Source organism: Littorina saxatilis, linkage group LG15 (genome assembly GCF_037325665.1).
Source record: "Littorina saxatilis isolate snail1 linkage group LG15, US_GU_Lsax_2.0, whole genome shotgun sequence".
Taxonomy (NCBI): domain Eukaryota; kingdom Metazoa; phylum Mollusca; class Gastropoda; order Littorinimorpha; family Littorinidae; genus Littorina; species Littorina saxatilis.
This window is the reverse complement of record NC_090259.1, coordinates 32485048-32502247: the sequence shown is the minus strand read 5'-3', so window position 1 is coordinate 32502247 and position 17200 is coordinate 32485048. Positions and strand designations below refer to the sequence as shown.

The 17200-nt window shown below is 44.7% G+C and overlaps 1 protein-coding gene across 1 annotated transcript; it reads right to left on the bottom strand.

Moving 5' to 3' along the window:
• Nucleotides 1-757: 757 nt before the first annotated feature.
• Nucleotides 758-15915, bottom strand: LOC138947991 (arylsulfatase B-like). Its single transcript, XM_070319517.1, has 10 exons — nucleotides 15604-15915; nucleotides 15400-15474; nucleotides 12811-12997; nucleotides 11602-11774; nucleotides 10431-10542; nucleotides 6386-6481; nucleotides 5611-5854; nucleotides 4041-4192; nucleotides 2102-2300; nucleotides 758-991 (listed from the first exon to the last, which is right to left on the bottom strand). The coding sequence occupies exons 1-10, from the start codon at nucleotides 15913-15915 to the stop codon at nucleotides 907-909; spliced, it is 1635 nt and encodes a 544-aa protein (XP_070175618.1). The 3' UTR covers nucleotides 758-906.
• Nucleotides 15916-17200: the final 1285 nt, after the last annotated feature.

The window sequence follows — 17200 nt, the reverse complement described above, 5'->3', positions numbered from 1 at the left end:
ACACACGCACACACACACACACACACACACACACACACACACACACACACACACACTGACAGAGACAAACACACACATACACACACTGACCGAGACACACACACAGACACACACGGGCAGAGCCAAACACACACAGACACACACTGACACAAACTAACACACACAGACACACACTGACAGAGACAAACACACACAGACACACATATTTTGGTCTGTATCTGTTGATTGGTGTTGTTTTGTTGTCGTCATTGTTGTTGTTTGTTGTTTCGAGAAACTAACCCTACGGAAAAAGACCTTCAATTTGAATAAAATACCTGTGTATTTTAATTCACAAGCATAACGTTTCGTCCTTTTATCCCACCTGAACATTTTTCACAAACCACAAACGAATCTTACGAAAACAGACTTTTAGTTTCAAAAACATTTCTGATAATTTCCGCTCAAAAACGTGTACAATGGATCAACGAAAGGTTTCCAACAAACTACAAATCAATCAAGCTGTAAACAGCAGTTTTCATTTAAATGATATGTTTATTTCCTTTCTGACACGCGTGCAAGGCATCAACGAAAAGTTTTGTCTTCTATGGCACTCGCGCATGATGCATTAAATCTGCGATGAACATACAATTAAGCCAAAATGGCGTCTGACATGGACAAATTAAACCAACATGGCGGCGGAAATGAATGAGTTAAACCAAAATGGCGTCGGACATGGACAAATTAAACCAACATGGCGTCGGAAATGAATGAGTTAAACCAAAATGGCGTCTGACATGGACAAATTAAACCAACATGGCGGCGGAAATGAATGAGTTAAACCAAAATGGCGTCTGACATGGACAAATTAAACCAACATGGCGGCGGAAATGAATGAGTTAAACCAAAATGGCGTCGGACATGGAAGACTTAAACCAAAGTGGCGTCGGTTTCCCATGGGCCCCAGAATCCACCGTGCAGCTGAGGGTCCGCCCGCGGGTCATCAGATGGATACCTGTCAACAACAGTTCAGAAAGTAGTGTCAATGTTAATCGATTCAAGTGCACTTGGTGTTTTTTTTCTTCTGAAAAATAGCGATTTACAACTATCAAGGGATTTTAAGAAAGAAAGAGTGCATGAAGGCCAAGATGTTGCAGGATCGAAGAAGAAGGATGAATGGAGATTTGTGCAAATGAAATGGTGGAACTGAACATTCAGTGTTTCACACGCACAGATACTGACACAAACACACACACACACACACACACACACACACACACACACACACACACACACACACACACACACACACACAGACAGACAGACGCAGGCGCACACACACAGAAGCGCGCGCACACATAAACACACACACACACACACACACACACACACACACACACAGACGCGCACACACGTACCCAAATACACACGCGCGCACGCATGCACACACACACACATACACTCTCTCTCCTCTCTCTCTCACACACACATCACAAACACATATACAGACGCGCGCGCACACACACACACATACACAAATACACACGCGCGCACGCACGCATACACACCTACACATTTTCAGTCTCTCCTCTCTCCCTCTCACACTCACACACATCGCACTCCATGTCAACCCCTCAAAACCACACATTCACACCCTCTTTGCCACATCTTCCGCCCCCTACCATCCCCACACCCTCCCACGCACGTCACCCTCCTGCAAGGCTCAGCAGTAGAGTTGTAGAAGTTTAGCCTGTCCAGCAGTGGCCTCACTCTTTCCCACATCGTCCACCCCCTTACCACCCACGCGCATCACTCACCTGCAGGGCTCAGCAGTAGAGTTGTAGTATAGTTGAGCCTGTCCAGCAGTGGCCTCACTCTTTCCCACATCGTCCACCCCCTACCACCCACGCGCATCACTCACCTGCAGGGCTCAGCAGTAGAGTTGTAGCAGTTGAGCCTGTCCAGCAGTGGCCTCACTCTTTCCCACATCGTCCGCCCCCTACCACCCACGCGCATCACTCACCTGCAGGGCTCAGCAGTAGAGTTGTAGTAGTTGAGCCTGTCCAGCAGTTGCCTCACTCTTTCCCACATCGTCCGCCCACTACCACCCACGCGCATCACTCACCTGCAGGGCTCAGCAGTAGAGTTGTAGTAGTTGAGCCTGTCCAGCAGTTGCCTCACGATGTCCGGCCGCTGGTCAGACAGGTCGTGCCACTCAGACGGGTCAGTCCTCACGTTAAACAGCCACACGTTCTTTCCACCCGCTTCGTTCGGTACCCGGTCAGGCCACCCGCTTTCTGGCGCGGCCACCCATGACCCGTTGCCTGTTGGGTAAAAGGATCTTAAGATTAGGCCAAACAAAAATATATATTGGGTAGAGTAACGTGACCCAAAAAGATAGGGCCGGTAGGTCGGCTTTTTTCTTTTTCTTTTTTTTTCTTTAAAAAAACCCCAACGTAGTCGATTATTTAAAGAAGGTTACTTCCCTTAGTCTCGGTATGGTTCGCAAAATGTGCCAAAAGTTTTTGTTTTGTTTTGAGAAATGAATAAAAAGTGTTTGGGTCGGCGGAAAAAAATAGGGTCGGTCGGGTTACTCTAAACCAACATATATTTTTGTTTGGCCTTAGGAAGCGGCCTTAACATAGAGTCAAACAAACCGAGAAAAGTAAGTTGTTTGAACATTTCTTATTGACAAAACAATACGTGACAGTCACAAATTTATCGACCCAACGATCTTTTAAGTGCACAGACAAACAATAAGTAGACACAAAATTAGCTTGACGAAATGCGCGAATGAATGTATAACATTGACACTACTTTCTTAACATAGAGAAGTAACAGTGAGTTGGAGCTATGCAGAATCAGTTTTCTGTCGGGTGAGAGAGTAGACGAATTCCAGACAATACAAGAAATTCCTCCGAGGTAGGAAAAACACCCCCGTCCTTAGCATTCTCACTGCCACCAACTGAGCAGGCACTGCTAACAAGTGTGGTTATTTCCCTTTGACCATTAATATGTCCCTCTATAAGTCAATGTAGAATCTTAATCCACCAATAACTCCCTAACCGTGTGTTTGACTGGTCCCAATTTTTGTAAGGACCGTCTCAGGAATGTATAGAACCTGTTCACCAAGTTTGGTGACGATCGGTCCGTTCATTCTTGAGATCTATATGCGAACACAAACAAACAAACAAACAAACAGATCGAGCGAAACCTATACACACCCCTATACCGGGGGTGTAAAAACGGGTTTTATGAGTCTTGGAAGAGTTTCTTTCTCTTGTTTTTTCTTGCAGGATTTTTTCGAGGTTCTATAATTCACCGAACCCTGACACGGATCCCATTGTCTTTCCTGTGCATACTTGGTATGTGCTGCCACGTACACGGAAAGGGGATAAGGCATGATCAGGTCTTCACGTAAGTTGACCTACAGGAGAATTTAAAAACAAATCTCCGCCCTTAACCACTCAGGATTCGAATCCCGCATATTCTACACAGAAGGTCGATATTTTAACCACTAGGCTATTGTACCCGTCGAGATGCAATATGTGCAGAGACCTTGGTCACCAGTGATGAGTTTGTGCACGCAAGTTGACCAACAGGAGAATCTTAAAACAAATCTCCACCCTTAACCACTCAGGATTCGAACCCCGAATATTCCACAGAGAAGGTCGACATTTTAACCACTAGGCTATTGCACCCGTCGAGATACAATCTGTGCAGAGACCTTGGTCACTAGTGATGAGTTTGTTCACGTAAGTTGACCTACAGAAGAATCTTAAAACAAATCTCCACCCTTAACCCCTCAGGTTTCGAACTCCGAATATTCTACACAGAAGGTCGACATTTTAACCACGAGGCAATTGAACCCGTCGAGATGCAATCGGTGCAGAGACCTTGGTCACCAGTGATGAGTCTGTTCACGTAAGTTGACCTACAGGAGAATCTAAACACAATATCCACCCTTAACCCATAAGGATTCGAACCCGGAATATTCTACACAGAAGGTCGACACATTAACCACTAGGCTATTGCACCCGTCGAGATGCAATCTGTGCAGAGACCTGGGTCACCAGTGAGGAGTTTGTAGTCCCCCACCCGTATAGCGGCTTGGACACGGGTGTCGAAAGTATCGTTGTACAACTGCTGGCCCTTTGGCTCCGCCAGTGGGTCGATGTTATGCAACAGTTCTTTCCTGGGGCTCTGAGCGCCCTTACTGAAACCATACATTAAAGATGTTATGCAGCAGTTCTTTCCTGGGCTCTGAGCGCCCTTACTGAAACAACACAATACATCAAAGATGTTATGCAGCAGTTCTTTTCTGGGGATCTGAGCGCCCTTATTGAAATTATACATCAACGATGTTATGCAGCAGTTCTTTTTTTGGGCTCTGAGCACCCTTACTGAAACTACACATCAAAGATGTTATGCAGCAGTTCTTTTCTGGGGCTCTGAGCGCCCTTACTGAAACCATACTTTAAAGATGTTATGCAGCAGTTCTTTCCTGGGCTCTGAGCGCCCTTACTGAAACAGCACATCAAAGATGTTATGCAGCAGTTCTTTTTTGGGGCTCTGAGCGCCCTTACTGAAACCATACATTAAAGATGTTATGCAGCAGTTCTTTTCTTGGGCTCTGAGCGCCCTTACTGAAACCATACATTAAAGATGTTATGCAGCAGTTCTTTCCTGGGCTCTGAGCGCCCTTACTGAAACCATACATTAAAGATGTTATGCAGCAGTTCTTTTCTTGGGCTCTGAGCGCCCTTACTGAAACCATACATTAAAGATGTTATGCAGCAGTTCTTTCCTGGGCTCTGAGCGCCCTTACTGAAACCATACATTAAAGATGTTATGCAGCAATTCTTTTCTGGGGCTCTGAGCACCCTTACTGAAACCATACATTAAAGATGTTATGCAGCAGTTCTTTCCTGGGCTCTTAGCGCCCTTACTGAAACCATACATTAAAGATGTTATGCAGCGGTTCTTTTCTTGGGCTCTGAGCGCCCTTACTGAAACCATACATTAAAGATGTTATGCAGCAGTTCTTTTCTTGGGCTCTGAGCGCCCTTACTGAAACGATACATTAAAGATGTTATGTTGCAGTCCTTTTCTGGGGCTCTGAGCGCCCTTGCCTTAAGGAGTAAGGCGATACTGATGAAGGAGATATGAAAATAATGCAACATTGTTGGAGACAAATAATACTGAAATGATAATAGGGGCGAAGAAACAGTAAAAAAAGTTAATCAATGATGATACGGATGATGCGGGAATTACGACACACACACTCACACACACACAGACACACACACGTACACACACACACACACACACACACACACACACACACACACACACACACACACACACACACACACACACACATACACACACACAAACACACACACACACACATTCACACACACACGCACACACACACAAACACACACACACACAAACAAACAAACAACGCACAAGAACACACCCACACCCCATTACAAAAACCACAACCCTGCAAACAACCCCATCCACCCCACCCTCAAGTGAATGAATACTACTTCTAGTATAATGGACTTCTGCCCCACTCCTAACCTAACCCTAACCCTAACCATCCACCCAACCCCACACGCATATCACCTGATAGTGTTCCACTGGTCAAAACCATCCAGCCCTGCCAGTGGGTGGGAGCCAGCCAGTGTCTGCATGGTGGGGAACCAGTCTGTCACGTGCATCAGCTCGCGCGTCTTCGTGCCTTGCACGTGCGTCGGTAGCAAAGGACTGTGCACGAAGCCCGAGGCCCTCATCCCGCCCTCCCACAGCGATCCCTTCCACCCTCTCAGGGGCCAGTTGTTGCCGCTGAAATACACCTGGCCACCGTTGTCTGCACATCATAAAAAGCGAAGTAAAAGATCGACGCCTTTCTCACTAGATAGTTTCGAAAATAACTCTGTCAGGATGTTTAAGCGGCGCGGCAGAGTAAGAGCTGTTTTACGGACCAACGTCTCCGACGTGAACGATCAATAGACATTTTTGGAAATAACTCTTTTAAGATTTTTAAGCCTGTCAGGATTTGTAAGCCTCTCGGAATTTGTGGAAGCAAGAATAAAAGCCTCTTTTACTGACCCAAGTTTTTAAATTAACTCAGGCATATATCCTAGTGAAAGAAAGTGAGGGGCTACCACAGTGAGACAGGGGTACAGGGGCTGGCCAGGAAGAGAGTCTGTTGGCCTCACTAAATTGCTGTTGGAATTTAAACATTTGAAAGGGGTCTTTTGGGGTCTGTCCAAGGGCAAAAAATTACATCTGCCAGTTAAAGAAGGGGGGGGGGGGGCTTCCGGAACCTAGGAAGCCCCCCCCCCCCCCTGCTGCCCCCCTGCTGCCCCCCCCTCCTCGGTCCAGCCCTGCAACTCACCAGCAGAAAAGATGACGACCGTGTTGTCCCACATTCCTTTGTTCTGTAGCGCCGTCGTCACGTTTCGTACTCCCTCGTCAAGACACGTTGCCATGCCTACAGGGTCAAAACATTAGAAACGGACATACTTAAAACATACAACAACAAGAAAATGTTGTTTTTCATTCAAGACAGTCTTGGATGAATATGTTGACCAGAGCCTTGGCTACTGATGAAATGTAACTTGCTTTTATGTTATACATGTACTGGCATGAATACCCGGTTCCGTTTCACTGAGATAGCACCAAATGCGTATCCATGTCAATTTACACACAAATTAGTAAAGGGTTTGTTTGTTTGTTTGTGTGTTTGTTTGCTTAACGCCCAGCCGACCACGAAGGGCCATATCAGGGCGGTTAGTAAAGGGTAATTATTCCCCCCTCTGCTTCTTTACCTCTGTAAACTTGTAGGGGTAGTTATTTTTCGATAATGACCCAGCAACCAAACAAATAACGACCCAGCAACAGCCTGAATCCTCGATAGTGCAATGGGTTGAGAGGTTGTTCTGTTTCGGTACTACTTTTTGCGACTGAAAAGTTCCGAACGCTCTAATGTACGAAGTATACATCTCTGGAGCAAACAATACAAACATACCGCATTTAAATTAACAACTACAGGCCTGAACACATCAATCTCCATATAAAATCCATGAGTTCGGTTGTTTTCTGAATCTCATCTGCCGTGCCTCAAGCCGTTCATCACAAGCAATTTCCCGGGCCAAGGCAAGTAACTCATACTTTGTCTAGCGACAAGAGTAGTTCCCCTTCTTTTCACTCAGTTCCTTCGACAACAGACTGCAATCCGACGGTCAGTTTTCAACAATATTTCATTTAATAAACAGATCACACGCAACCAAATGCACACATCTCATCAATTTAAACAACATAAAGGGGTTTCATACACTATTTTCCCCAGAAAACTGAACTTCATACAGTTTTTAACGTTGGAACACGGGTGCAAAAGTTCGTCTGCTAGTCCCATTTGACGAAAAAACATTATTCTAAGCGATACCAAAACATATACAGAACACACAATATCTGCCTTTGCCGCCACAGCAGAATAACAGCATATCTGTGTACTTGATTTTAGCCCAAAATAGGAAAACTGACTAGAAGTGTTAACAGAATGGAATGATTTGCACGGAACTATACAACCGCGCATTAATCGATCGCCTGCGCAGGTTGACTGGTTGAGAGAATAGGATTCGATCAAACTTTCGCAAAAAAACTCCTCTTTTCTTTGAATAACTGAAGAAAGGAGGAATAAAGAGGTTACACACCTCGTCTCAGTGATTATAAAAAATAATGGTCTCAGTTCGCGGTCATGAAAAAGCTCGCTAAAGCTCGCATTTTTCATGATCCGCTAACTTCGACCATTATTTTTGATAATCACTGAGACTCGGCGTGTAACCTCTACATATATCTCCTGTATATATTCAACCGAATACCTAACCACAATTACACACGCAAAAAAAGACACACACTCTCCCGCTCAGATAAAACTTCACACTTATACCCACTTACACACGAATATCATGCAGACAATGAAAACACAATCAATTAAACACTAAACTAAATGCAAAGTTCCCCCCGACAGGGGTTCGAACCCCGGACCCATCGATCCAGAGCGCCGTATTATCTCGTTGCGCCACGAAGACCGATAACGAAAAGTGACATTGAAAGGGAAGTATAAAACGTCATGCCGGAATGTTTCGCTGCTGATCGACTGTCGTTGAAATTTCGATATCGATATCTGCTATTTATACTCAGCATATCGTGACTTTAAATGATACTATCCCTCGACCATGAGCATGAGTGATATAAACACACACGTAAAATGTGAGAAGGATTTGTTATGAAAGGGCCCTTTGTATAGCCGAGACAAAAGTGATGCACACACAAATATAATATTATATCCCATGACCTCCCTTCTTTGTCTCTGTAAATGTACTCTAGGTATATTTCTTGTATTTCCATTGTTCTCTTGTTACATCTAAATTTATGATGTAACTATTGCACTCTTATAACACATAAAATAGTGGATAAATAAGGGTGCACGAAATACATCATAGCTGGCTCTACTTTCTGTCGTCCTTGACATTCCAAAATGCACATGTACCTATCGACCGGATGTGCAAGCCTTAGGGGTAACCACGCTTTTGAGAACTTGCGCGAGAGTCGTTCAGTGCTAGGCCTATAGATGAGTTTTAATCTCGACTTGCTGAGACTATCATCACAGCGTCATAGATTTCATGACTCGACGTCTGTCGTCCATCGCGTCATATTCTGGGGACGTACTCTGTTATGTTTCCGCTTCCATTCTCTTGTGATCAACATGACAAGCCGTAAGTGTTTGAGTGTGTGTGCTCGTTGGTGCCGGCTCTCTCAACTAAAACAGAAGTCAAACTAGCAATCGTTAAAAACCCAGTCCGTCCGACCAGCACTGCTATGTTCAGGCTATGCTCTTGTGAAGTTACAAGCGTGTTCGGTACACACGCTCTTATCGGTACATCATCGACTACGATTGTTCTCTGGACAAGCTGTTTAATGCATTTTGCGAGTATTTCTAGCTCTTCTGCGGCCCAGTAGGCCCTATAGACGATGAAGGTGTCCAAGATCTCAGGAGATGCGTGTGTAACCACTAGGTATTCAGTCAAATCCGTGTAAGAGGCTTTCTACTGACGGGGACAACCAAGCCACCATTATGCACCGACTTGACATAGATCATGCAACAGACATGCCTTTAGAATAAGGTATGTGCAGTGGTAACTCATCTGAACAGACAACTAAAGCTTGATGTTTCCGTCACACTTTGTCTTTTAGATCTTTATGGGATATACAGGTTACAGGGCCGGACTAGGCTAAGAGGAGGGGGGGGGGTTGCTAGAGGTGGTCCAGGGGGGATATCCCCCCTGGCGGCAGGGGCGGATCAGTTCATTTTATGGGGGGGGGGGTTCAAAAGTATATTGTGAAGATATGGGTGTGAAGGCGCAAAGCGCCGAGCCGACGGCACGAAGCGTCTAGCTATCTAGGGGGGCCCGGGGGCATGCCCCCCCCGGAAAATTTTGAAAAAAAGGATACAAAATGGTGCAATCTGGTGCATTCTGAGGATGATCATTACCAGTTTCAGGCAGCAGATTTTGTCACTGATTATAACCCCCAAAATTGAAACTCAATGTAAAATAAAGAAATGCATACCTCATTCAATATTTTTATATTTTTATATTTATAAGGTGGGTCCGGAAACCCTAGAAACCCCCTCCCCCCTCGTCCACCCCTGGGCGGGGTCAAGGGGCAGAGCCCCTTGTGGGGGTCAGGGGGCGAAGCCCCCTGAAGCTGATGGGTAGGTCATATTCTGAGATAAGAAAATGGTCGCTCCTTGCATGAAACGGCATAAAATAAGCAATAATAAAAAATGTTTTAAATAAGTAAGGTACATGTTCAGGCTAGGGGGGGGGGGGGGGGGGTTGCGCAACCCCCATAACCCCCCCGGTAGTCCGGCCCTGGGTTACAACACTCGTGATTTTGTATATGGCTTGTATTTCAGTCAAGACCCAGCGGGAATATCAAAGGGACTCCCTTGATATTTATCCGCTGGGTCTTGACTGAAATACAAGCCATATAAAAAGCCACTCGTGTTGTAACCTCTATATATCACTCTATCACAGTTGTTATATATGGTGTGTTTGTTTTTCCTAGATAGGTGGGGCCACCGTAAAGTCGCTTTAGCACAATTTCTGAGGAAAGTATCGTGAATAAACGCCCCAGGAATGTTAAGCTCTTTCTTGTTATTCATCATTGATTTGAACAGTTCACAGTTTGCCATTATCAGAGTCACACAAAGATTAAACATGTCCACTGAAGGAATGGTGAAAAAAAATATATAGAAGGGTAATCATAAATGTTTGTACGCATCAGCCGTAACCCCCCCCCCCCCCCGCGCCCCCCCTTTCCCCACCTCTACACGCACCCCCCCCCACCCCCCCACCCCCCCAGGCAATACTGACCGGCAAAGACTCTCCTATTGCTGTCCTCGATGTCAGGGTACTGTTGCAAGTAGCTGTCGGGTACCTGGAGAGGTTCGTGGGTGGCTTGGTAGGCCAGGTACAGGAACAGGGGCTGCCCGACAGAGAAACAGTTATATCATTTTGTGACGTTATCCTTGTGCGTAGTATCGTGCGTTTCTCAAGCAGTGGAATGGAACATGCTGGATTTGTGTTCAGACTTTCAACGGAGAAACAGTGATATTTGTTACGTTATCCTTGTGCGTAGTATAGTGCGTTTCTCAAGCAGTGCAATGGAACATGCTTGATTTGTGTTCAGAGTTTCTGTTGTCAACGTGAGACTAGAAGTCAATGAAGGAATTACTCTTTTGGCCATTTGTTCTCATAGCTTTAACCTGTTCGCTGTCAGGAAATATTTGTATGCAAAGCGATACCTCCATTTTCTTGAACTGATAACTTACAATGTGCCATTAACGTCCAAATGAACACACCACACACGCACACATTGTTTGTTTCACGTTGTTGTCTTCTTGGCTGTCACCCAGGACGTCAGCTAGGTGACGTCCTGCAGGAAGCGAAAGGGTTAAAAATGTGTTGGCTTCTTGGCTGTCACCCAGGACGTCAGCTAGGTGACGTCCTACAGGAAGCGAAAGGGTTAAAAATGTGTTGGCTTCTTGGCTGTCACCCAGGACGTCAGCTAGGTGACGTCCTACAGGAAGCGAAAGGGTTAAAAATGTGTTGGCTTCTTGGCTGTCACCCAGGACGTCAGCTAGGTGACGTCCTGCAGGAAGAGAAAGGGTTAAAAATGTGTTGTCTTCTTGGCTGTCACCCAGGACGTCAGCTAGGTGACGTCCTGCAGGAAGCGAAAGGGTTAAAAATGTGTTGGCTTCTTGGCTGTCACCCAGGACGTCAGCTAGGTGACGTCCTAGGTTAAAAATGTGTTGTCTTCTTGGCTGTCACCCAGGACGTCAGCTAGGTGACGTCCTGCAGGAAGCGAAAGGGTTAAAAATGTGTTGGCTACTTGAACGTTGCACGCATAGATATTATGTTCAGTAATTATAATTTACGATATAGCAATATCATGAAGAATCTGTGGAAAGCTTATACGGAAAACGATGTTAATAAAAAAAATTTTAAATAACAAAAATAAGGCAGCATTAATCTCATTACTGACCTTACTAGCGTCATGGTTATTTATGAGATCAACGGCTTTCTGCGTGTACATGGTTGTGGAATAGTTGCCCTCCATGTTCGTGGCGGGGTCAAGGCCATCTCTAAGGTCATAGCCGCACCACTTTTTGTAACACGTGATATGGGTCAGGTGATCCTCCGAGCCAGTCAGAAAACCTGTTTCATTTTCAAAAATGTGTTTAACGTCATTTCAATAACAGCAAAACTCCTCGTTCTCCTTAACAGCAATACTTTTTTGGCATAATTGTCTTTGCCTTCACAATGAGAATTAATCCTAATTGCACTGAATCAGCAGCAGCATTGCCACCACTTGTATCGTGCGTTTCCCAAGCAGCGGAAGGGAACATGCTTGATTTGTGTTCAGACTTTCTGTTGTCAACGTGAGACTAAACGTCAATGAAGGAATTAGTCTTTTGGCCATTTGGAAATGTTGAGACTTTTACATGGGATCGGAACATACTTCCACTTAATCGCCACACTCCTTCTCGCGAAAACAGCTCGGCTCACCGTGTCAGAACTAGCCAGCCTTTTACATTGAATAATATCACCCCTCCACTTGGTCATATACCAAAGATCATCAGCCTGCGTACTTCCTGTGCTCATGCTCGGAAGTAACTCTGTCTATAGAGTTGCGCCCCTTACAAGTGTAGACGAGCGATCAAGGCGATCACAGCGAAAATTTGCTCTGATATGCATCACATGTAATGACGACCAAAAGGAACCCCAATTATTTTGGAAAGTATGCACACTGGTGTTCACGATGGTCTGCAGTGATTGCTAGACACGAGTCTTTTCGGAAACTCACGTAACCACGTGCAAAACTCGTTGTCTGCGATCACTGTAGGTCAGCAATAATTGCTGAAAAGAGTCCTGAGCTCCCATATGCATATTTTTGAGAGACAAAAGGTCATCATACCGAGAAGAAACTGCAGAAACTACACATTGAACCTAAATACTCGCTTTGATTCCCCTGATTGTTCGTCTTCACTGACCGGCGGCGTGTCGTTCATTGCCTTACTGTCAGGGAAGCAACTCTTCCAAAGCGCATGAGAATCCTAACAGAGTTACTTCAGGAAAACGGCTATTACCGAATATAGATTATAGAATGCCAGGTCTCACGTACCAACATAGGAGTCGAACCCTCTGTTGATTGGCATGTACTCGGGCTTGTAGAAACCCAGGTCTCACTTACCGAAGTAGGAGTCGAAGCCTCTGTTGATTGGCATGTACTCGGGCTTGTAGAAACCCAAGTGCCACTTGCCCACCATGTGGGTGCGGTACCCGGATGTACGCAACACGTCAGCAATGGTGGGCGTCTGTCGGGGCAGAGCGTTGGCCTGGGCCCACCAGATGATTCCATGTTGAAGGCCCGTGTGGATCTGAACACGAAGAAAAGAGGAATGAAACAGAGAGAGAAAAAAAAGGACACAAACAAACAAGTAAACAGATAGCCTTGTGTGTAGAAATCGAAAACACTAAACAAAAAACCCACAAAAAACCCAAATAAATAAAACAGCAACCCGTGTTTTTGTAGGTACGTTTATTAGTGCGTACCCGCAACTCTTGCGTCGATTCCAAGCATATTTAGCAAAGGGTACGGTACGTATAGGGATATGACGACCTGATCTTAAGTTCGGAGATTTTACGAGAGAAAAAAGCAAACGTGAAAGCTGCATGAAAGTTGCAAGTAGACTTACTCGGCGGGACTCAGTGGTTATACTTTTGAGAAACCTAAGGCAACGTACATCAATTGTCCATATCCCAAATGTGTTTATAATTCACACACAGACTGGAGACAAATGAACGTGTTGCCGGTGAGTCGAGGCCAAATTAGTAGCCAGTACCAACCTGATACTGATCACAAACTGAGACCTGCTAATAGTACAGATAGGCTGCACATATACCGTAAAATCCCTAGCATAAGCCCACCATCTAGCAAACGCCCACCCCCCACTTTGGGCCAAAAGTTGTGCACAGGGGTAACTACCTAGCAAACGCCCACCCTGATTTTTTCAAAGAGACTATAGGCTCACTTTCACCAGGATTTGTGCAGACTGTTCTAAAAGTCATCTTTTCCCCCTTCTTTACCTTTTCGTGTTTCTTTCCTTTTTTCTTATTCTTTGTCCCCTCTCCTCACTCCCACCCATCGTTCATGTTTTTTCGAGTTTCTCTTCTCTTTTTTTCTTAAGTTTGTGGGTTTTTCTTTCTGAGAAAGATTGGGCCTTTTGAAGACAAAATCCAAGTTCAGTTAACGTTTCATTTCAAAAGACGATCGTGTAATTTCTTCCCTGTACAGAAGAAAGGGCTTCATTGGTGTTGACATTTCGACATTTCATCAAGTTTCTTTTTCCCGGAATTGTGTTGTTATTGTTTGTCCTTGCAAAGGTCTGGCGATTTTCTTTTTACTCATAAATTTATATGAATGACTATGCTCGTGTTGTTTTCAGAAGAGCCAGTCCTTTTCTTTCTCTCTCTCTCTCTCTCTCTCTCTCTCTCTCTCTCTCTCTCTCTCTCTCTCTCTCTCTCTCTCTCTCTCTCTCTCTCTATCTATCTCTCTCTCTCTCTCTCATGGTTGGCCTTCTTTGCCTCAAAGTCCTTTTTTTTCTTTTTTCCTTCACTTCTACTCACACGACCTAACTTACATGCTTTCTGGGTTTGTATTCACTCAATTACACGGTTGAGCACAACACTTACTTTGTGCAAAGGGGTCTATCCCTAGCAAACGCCCACCCCCCAATTTTGCCCTAAATCTGTGCACAGGGGGGGTGGGCTTATGCTAGGGATTTTACGGTAGTAACACTAACATAATATCTGGTTGGCCGAGTGGTAACGCACTTGCGCTCGGAAGCGAGAGGTTGCGAGTTCGACCCTGGGTCAGGGCGTCAGCAATTTTCTCCCCCCTTTCCTAACCTAGGTGGTGGGTTCAAGTGCTAGTCTTTCGTATGAGACGAAAAACCGAGGTCCCTTCGTGAACACTACATTGGGGTGTGCACGTTAAAGATCCCACGATTGACAAAAGGGTCTTTCCTGGCAAAATTGTATAGGCATAGATAAAAATGTCCACCAAAATAGCCGTGTAACTTGGAATAATAGGCCGTGAAAAGTAGGATATGCGCCGAAATGGTTGCGATCTGCTGGCCGATGTGAATGCGTGATGTATTGTGTAAAAAAAAATTCCATCTCACACGGCATAAATAAATCCCTGCGCCTTGAATATGTGCGCGATATAAATTGCATAAAATAAAAAAAATAAAAATAAATCCCTGCGCTTAGAACTGTACCCACGGAATACGCGCGATATAAGCCTCATATTGATTGATTGATTGAGTGAATATCTAACAGACAATATCTGTAAACAGGTAGGGGCTGCACATAGTAATTCTACACTGCAAAGATCGTATCATCTACCTAAAGGTTAGATCAAGTAGTACAAGTACCACACACAAGTTCTGATATAGCTGGTGGGGGATGTACAGATGAGCTGCATACTTACCCGGTATCAACTAGGCAGAAGGTGTCACCACATGAAAGTACTACTCATCTATTCACCAGTCCAGGATCGGACCATCTACACAAGCTAGGGTGAGACCACGGGAGCCATGAATTACCTTACTCGCCTCACTGTAGTAGGGACTGTAAGGTCAAAGGAGTAAGGTACTTTAAACTACCGGCACAGATAAAACCTCATATGGGTTAGACATGGTAATAGTTACCTGGTATTTACCCAACAGAAGCTGTGACCTTGTAGGGGTACAGATGGGTTGCACACAGTAGCACTCACCTGATATCTACCCGACAGAAGCTGTGACCTGGTAGGGGTACAGATGGGTTGCACACAGTAGCACTCACCTGATATCTACCCGACAGAAGCTGTGACCTGGTAGGGGTACAGATGGGTTGCACACAGTAGCACTCACCTGATATCTACCCGACAGAAGCTGTGACCTTGGAGGGGTGCAGATGGGTTGCACACAGTAGCACTCACCTGATATCTACCCGACAGAAGCTGTGACCTGGTAGGGGTACAGATGGGTTGCACATAGTAGTTCTCCAGTCGCACCCCTGTCACGGCAAGCTTGTCCAGGTGCGGGGTTTGGATCCAGGGGTTGTGCCAGCCTACGTCATTGTAGCCCAGGTCATCGGCAAGAACGAACACAATGTTGGGCTGTCTGGCCGGACCGTTTGTTTGCGTCTGTGCAGTAGGATGGTTTGCATCAGAGGTAGAAGTCTGATGTGTGTCTACTAACGCTGACGTTAAAGCAACGGTGAATAAAACCAGCAGTCTGACAGGCGCCATGATTGTCTGTGTTCGGGGTTGAGATCTTGCACGCGAAATGTTCTCAACAATAATTCACTTCGTTAAAAGCGTTTGGACAATCTGTTTCCTAAAACTATTACCTCGTTTTGAGCGCTCAGGCACAGTCTGTTCTATAACAATGCTTTACTTCGTATTAAGATTTAAGACATACAATCTGTTCGCCAACGATTGCAGTACTAACACTTTTTTTCTGTGTCACCGTACAACAAAATAATCTGTTCTTTTGCCATTACTTCAGGTAACCTTTTTTACAAGCCAAAACGGTACACTGTACTGATAAGACCCCAAAAGTTGTCCTTGACACAGTGTAAAATTGTGATGAATTGTGACAGCAGAATTTTAGTAAAACACATCTGTGTCTGGTATTTTCGGCAGTCAGTCGTGAACCAAAAGGATAAAGAAATGCACACAATAATGCGTCAAACAAGAATAAGAATTCACTAATTTTGCACTTTTTATCACACCATATCATATCATAAATTTATATACGGCCAGTAGGCTAGATAAGCCCTTTTACTGCTATATGATGTTATTTGTAATAAAAACAATTTCTTATTCGTGGCTCTTGAACTCATCTCAGCGGAATATTTCCCACTTAGATGGCCAAAATGTAAACGTATGTGGCTTTTCAGGGCCTACTAGTCCTGTGATCTCAAATGGATAACGTCAGCCAAGATTTAAAATCAAGGCCATTCTCATTTTTGCTCGAATCTGCAGGGTCCAGTCTTCTTAACGTCCATGAATACTGACCATGTTATTGCTGCGTTTTAAGTGGCTGTATAACTTTATTAATGTACAGATTGACACTGACTTGGAGGACTTTTTGATCCAGGCAAACTGATGTAGCTTTGTTTAATTAACCCATATGTGCCCACCGTCCCATATATGGGACGCTATCTTTTAGTGGAGATTATAAATTAACTGAACCCAATAAAGTGGTTATCATTCCCCAGACATATCAAGGGAGGCTACGTGTGTCCAGTTTTCGTGTTGAACGGGATGTATCTCCCTTACCGTTTCACACAGGTGCAGCCATTTGCATTTTTTGGTCTGAATTGATGAGCAGAATGGCAAGCAGTAAAAGGTAAGTTGTTATTTTCTTTACCAAGGACTTTTATATACCAAACAAAGAATAAATAATGGAGATACTGATGTTATCTGAATATGGATTTCGCAGATTGTTTAAAAAAAAGTTTTGCTTGCATCTGTGAGTGTTTGAAGTGCCGTCCCATATATGGGACCGTGGGCACGAGAGGGGTGTTTT

Excerpts from the sequence above, each read along its gene's own strand:
- LOC138947991 (XM_070319517.1), bottom strand. The coding sequence starts at position 15,915 with ATGGCGCCTGTCAGACTGCTGGTTTTATTCACCGTTGCTTTAACGTCA. Across the intron at positions 15,475-15,603 it reads TTCTGTCGGGTAGATATCAG|ATATCAGGTGAGTGCTACTG; the intron begins GTGAGTGCTACT and ends TCTGTCGGGTAG. Across the intron at positions 6,482-10,430 it reads CAATAGGAGAGTCTTTGCCG|GCATGGCAACGTGTCTTGAC; the intron begins GTCAGTATTGCC and ends TTGACCCTGTAG.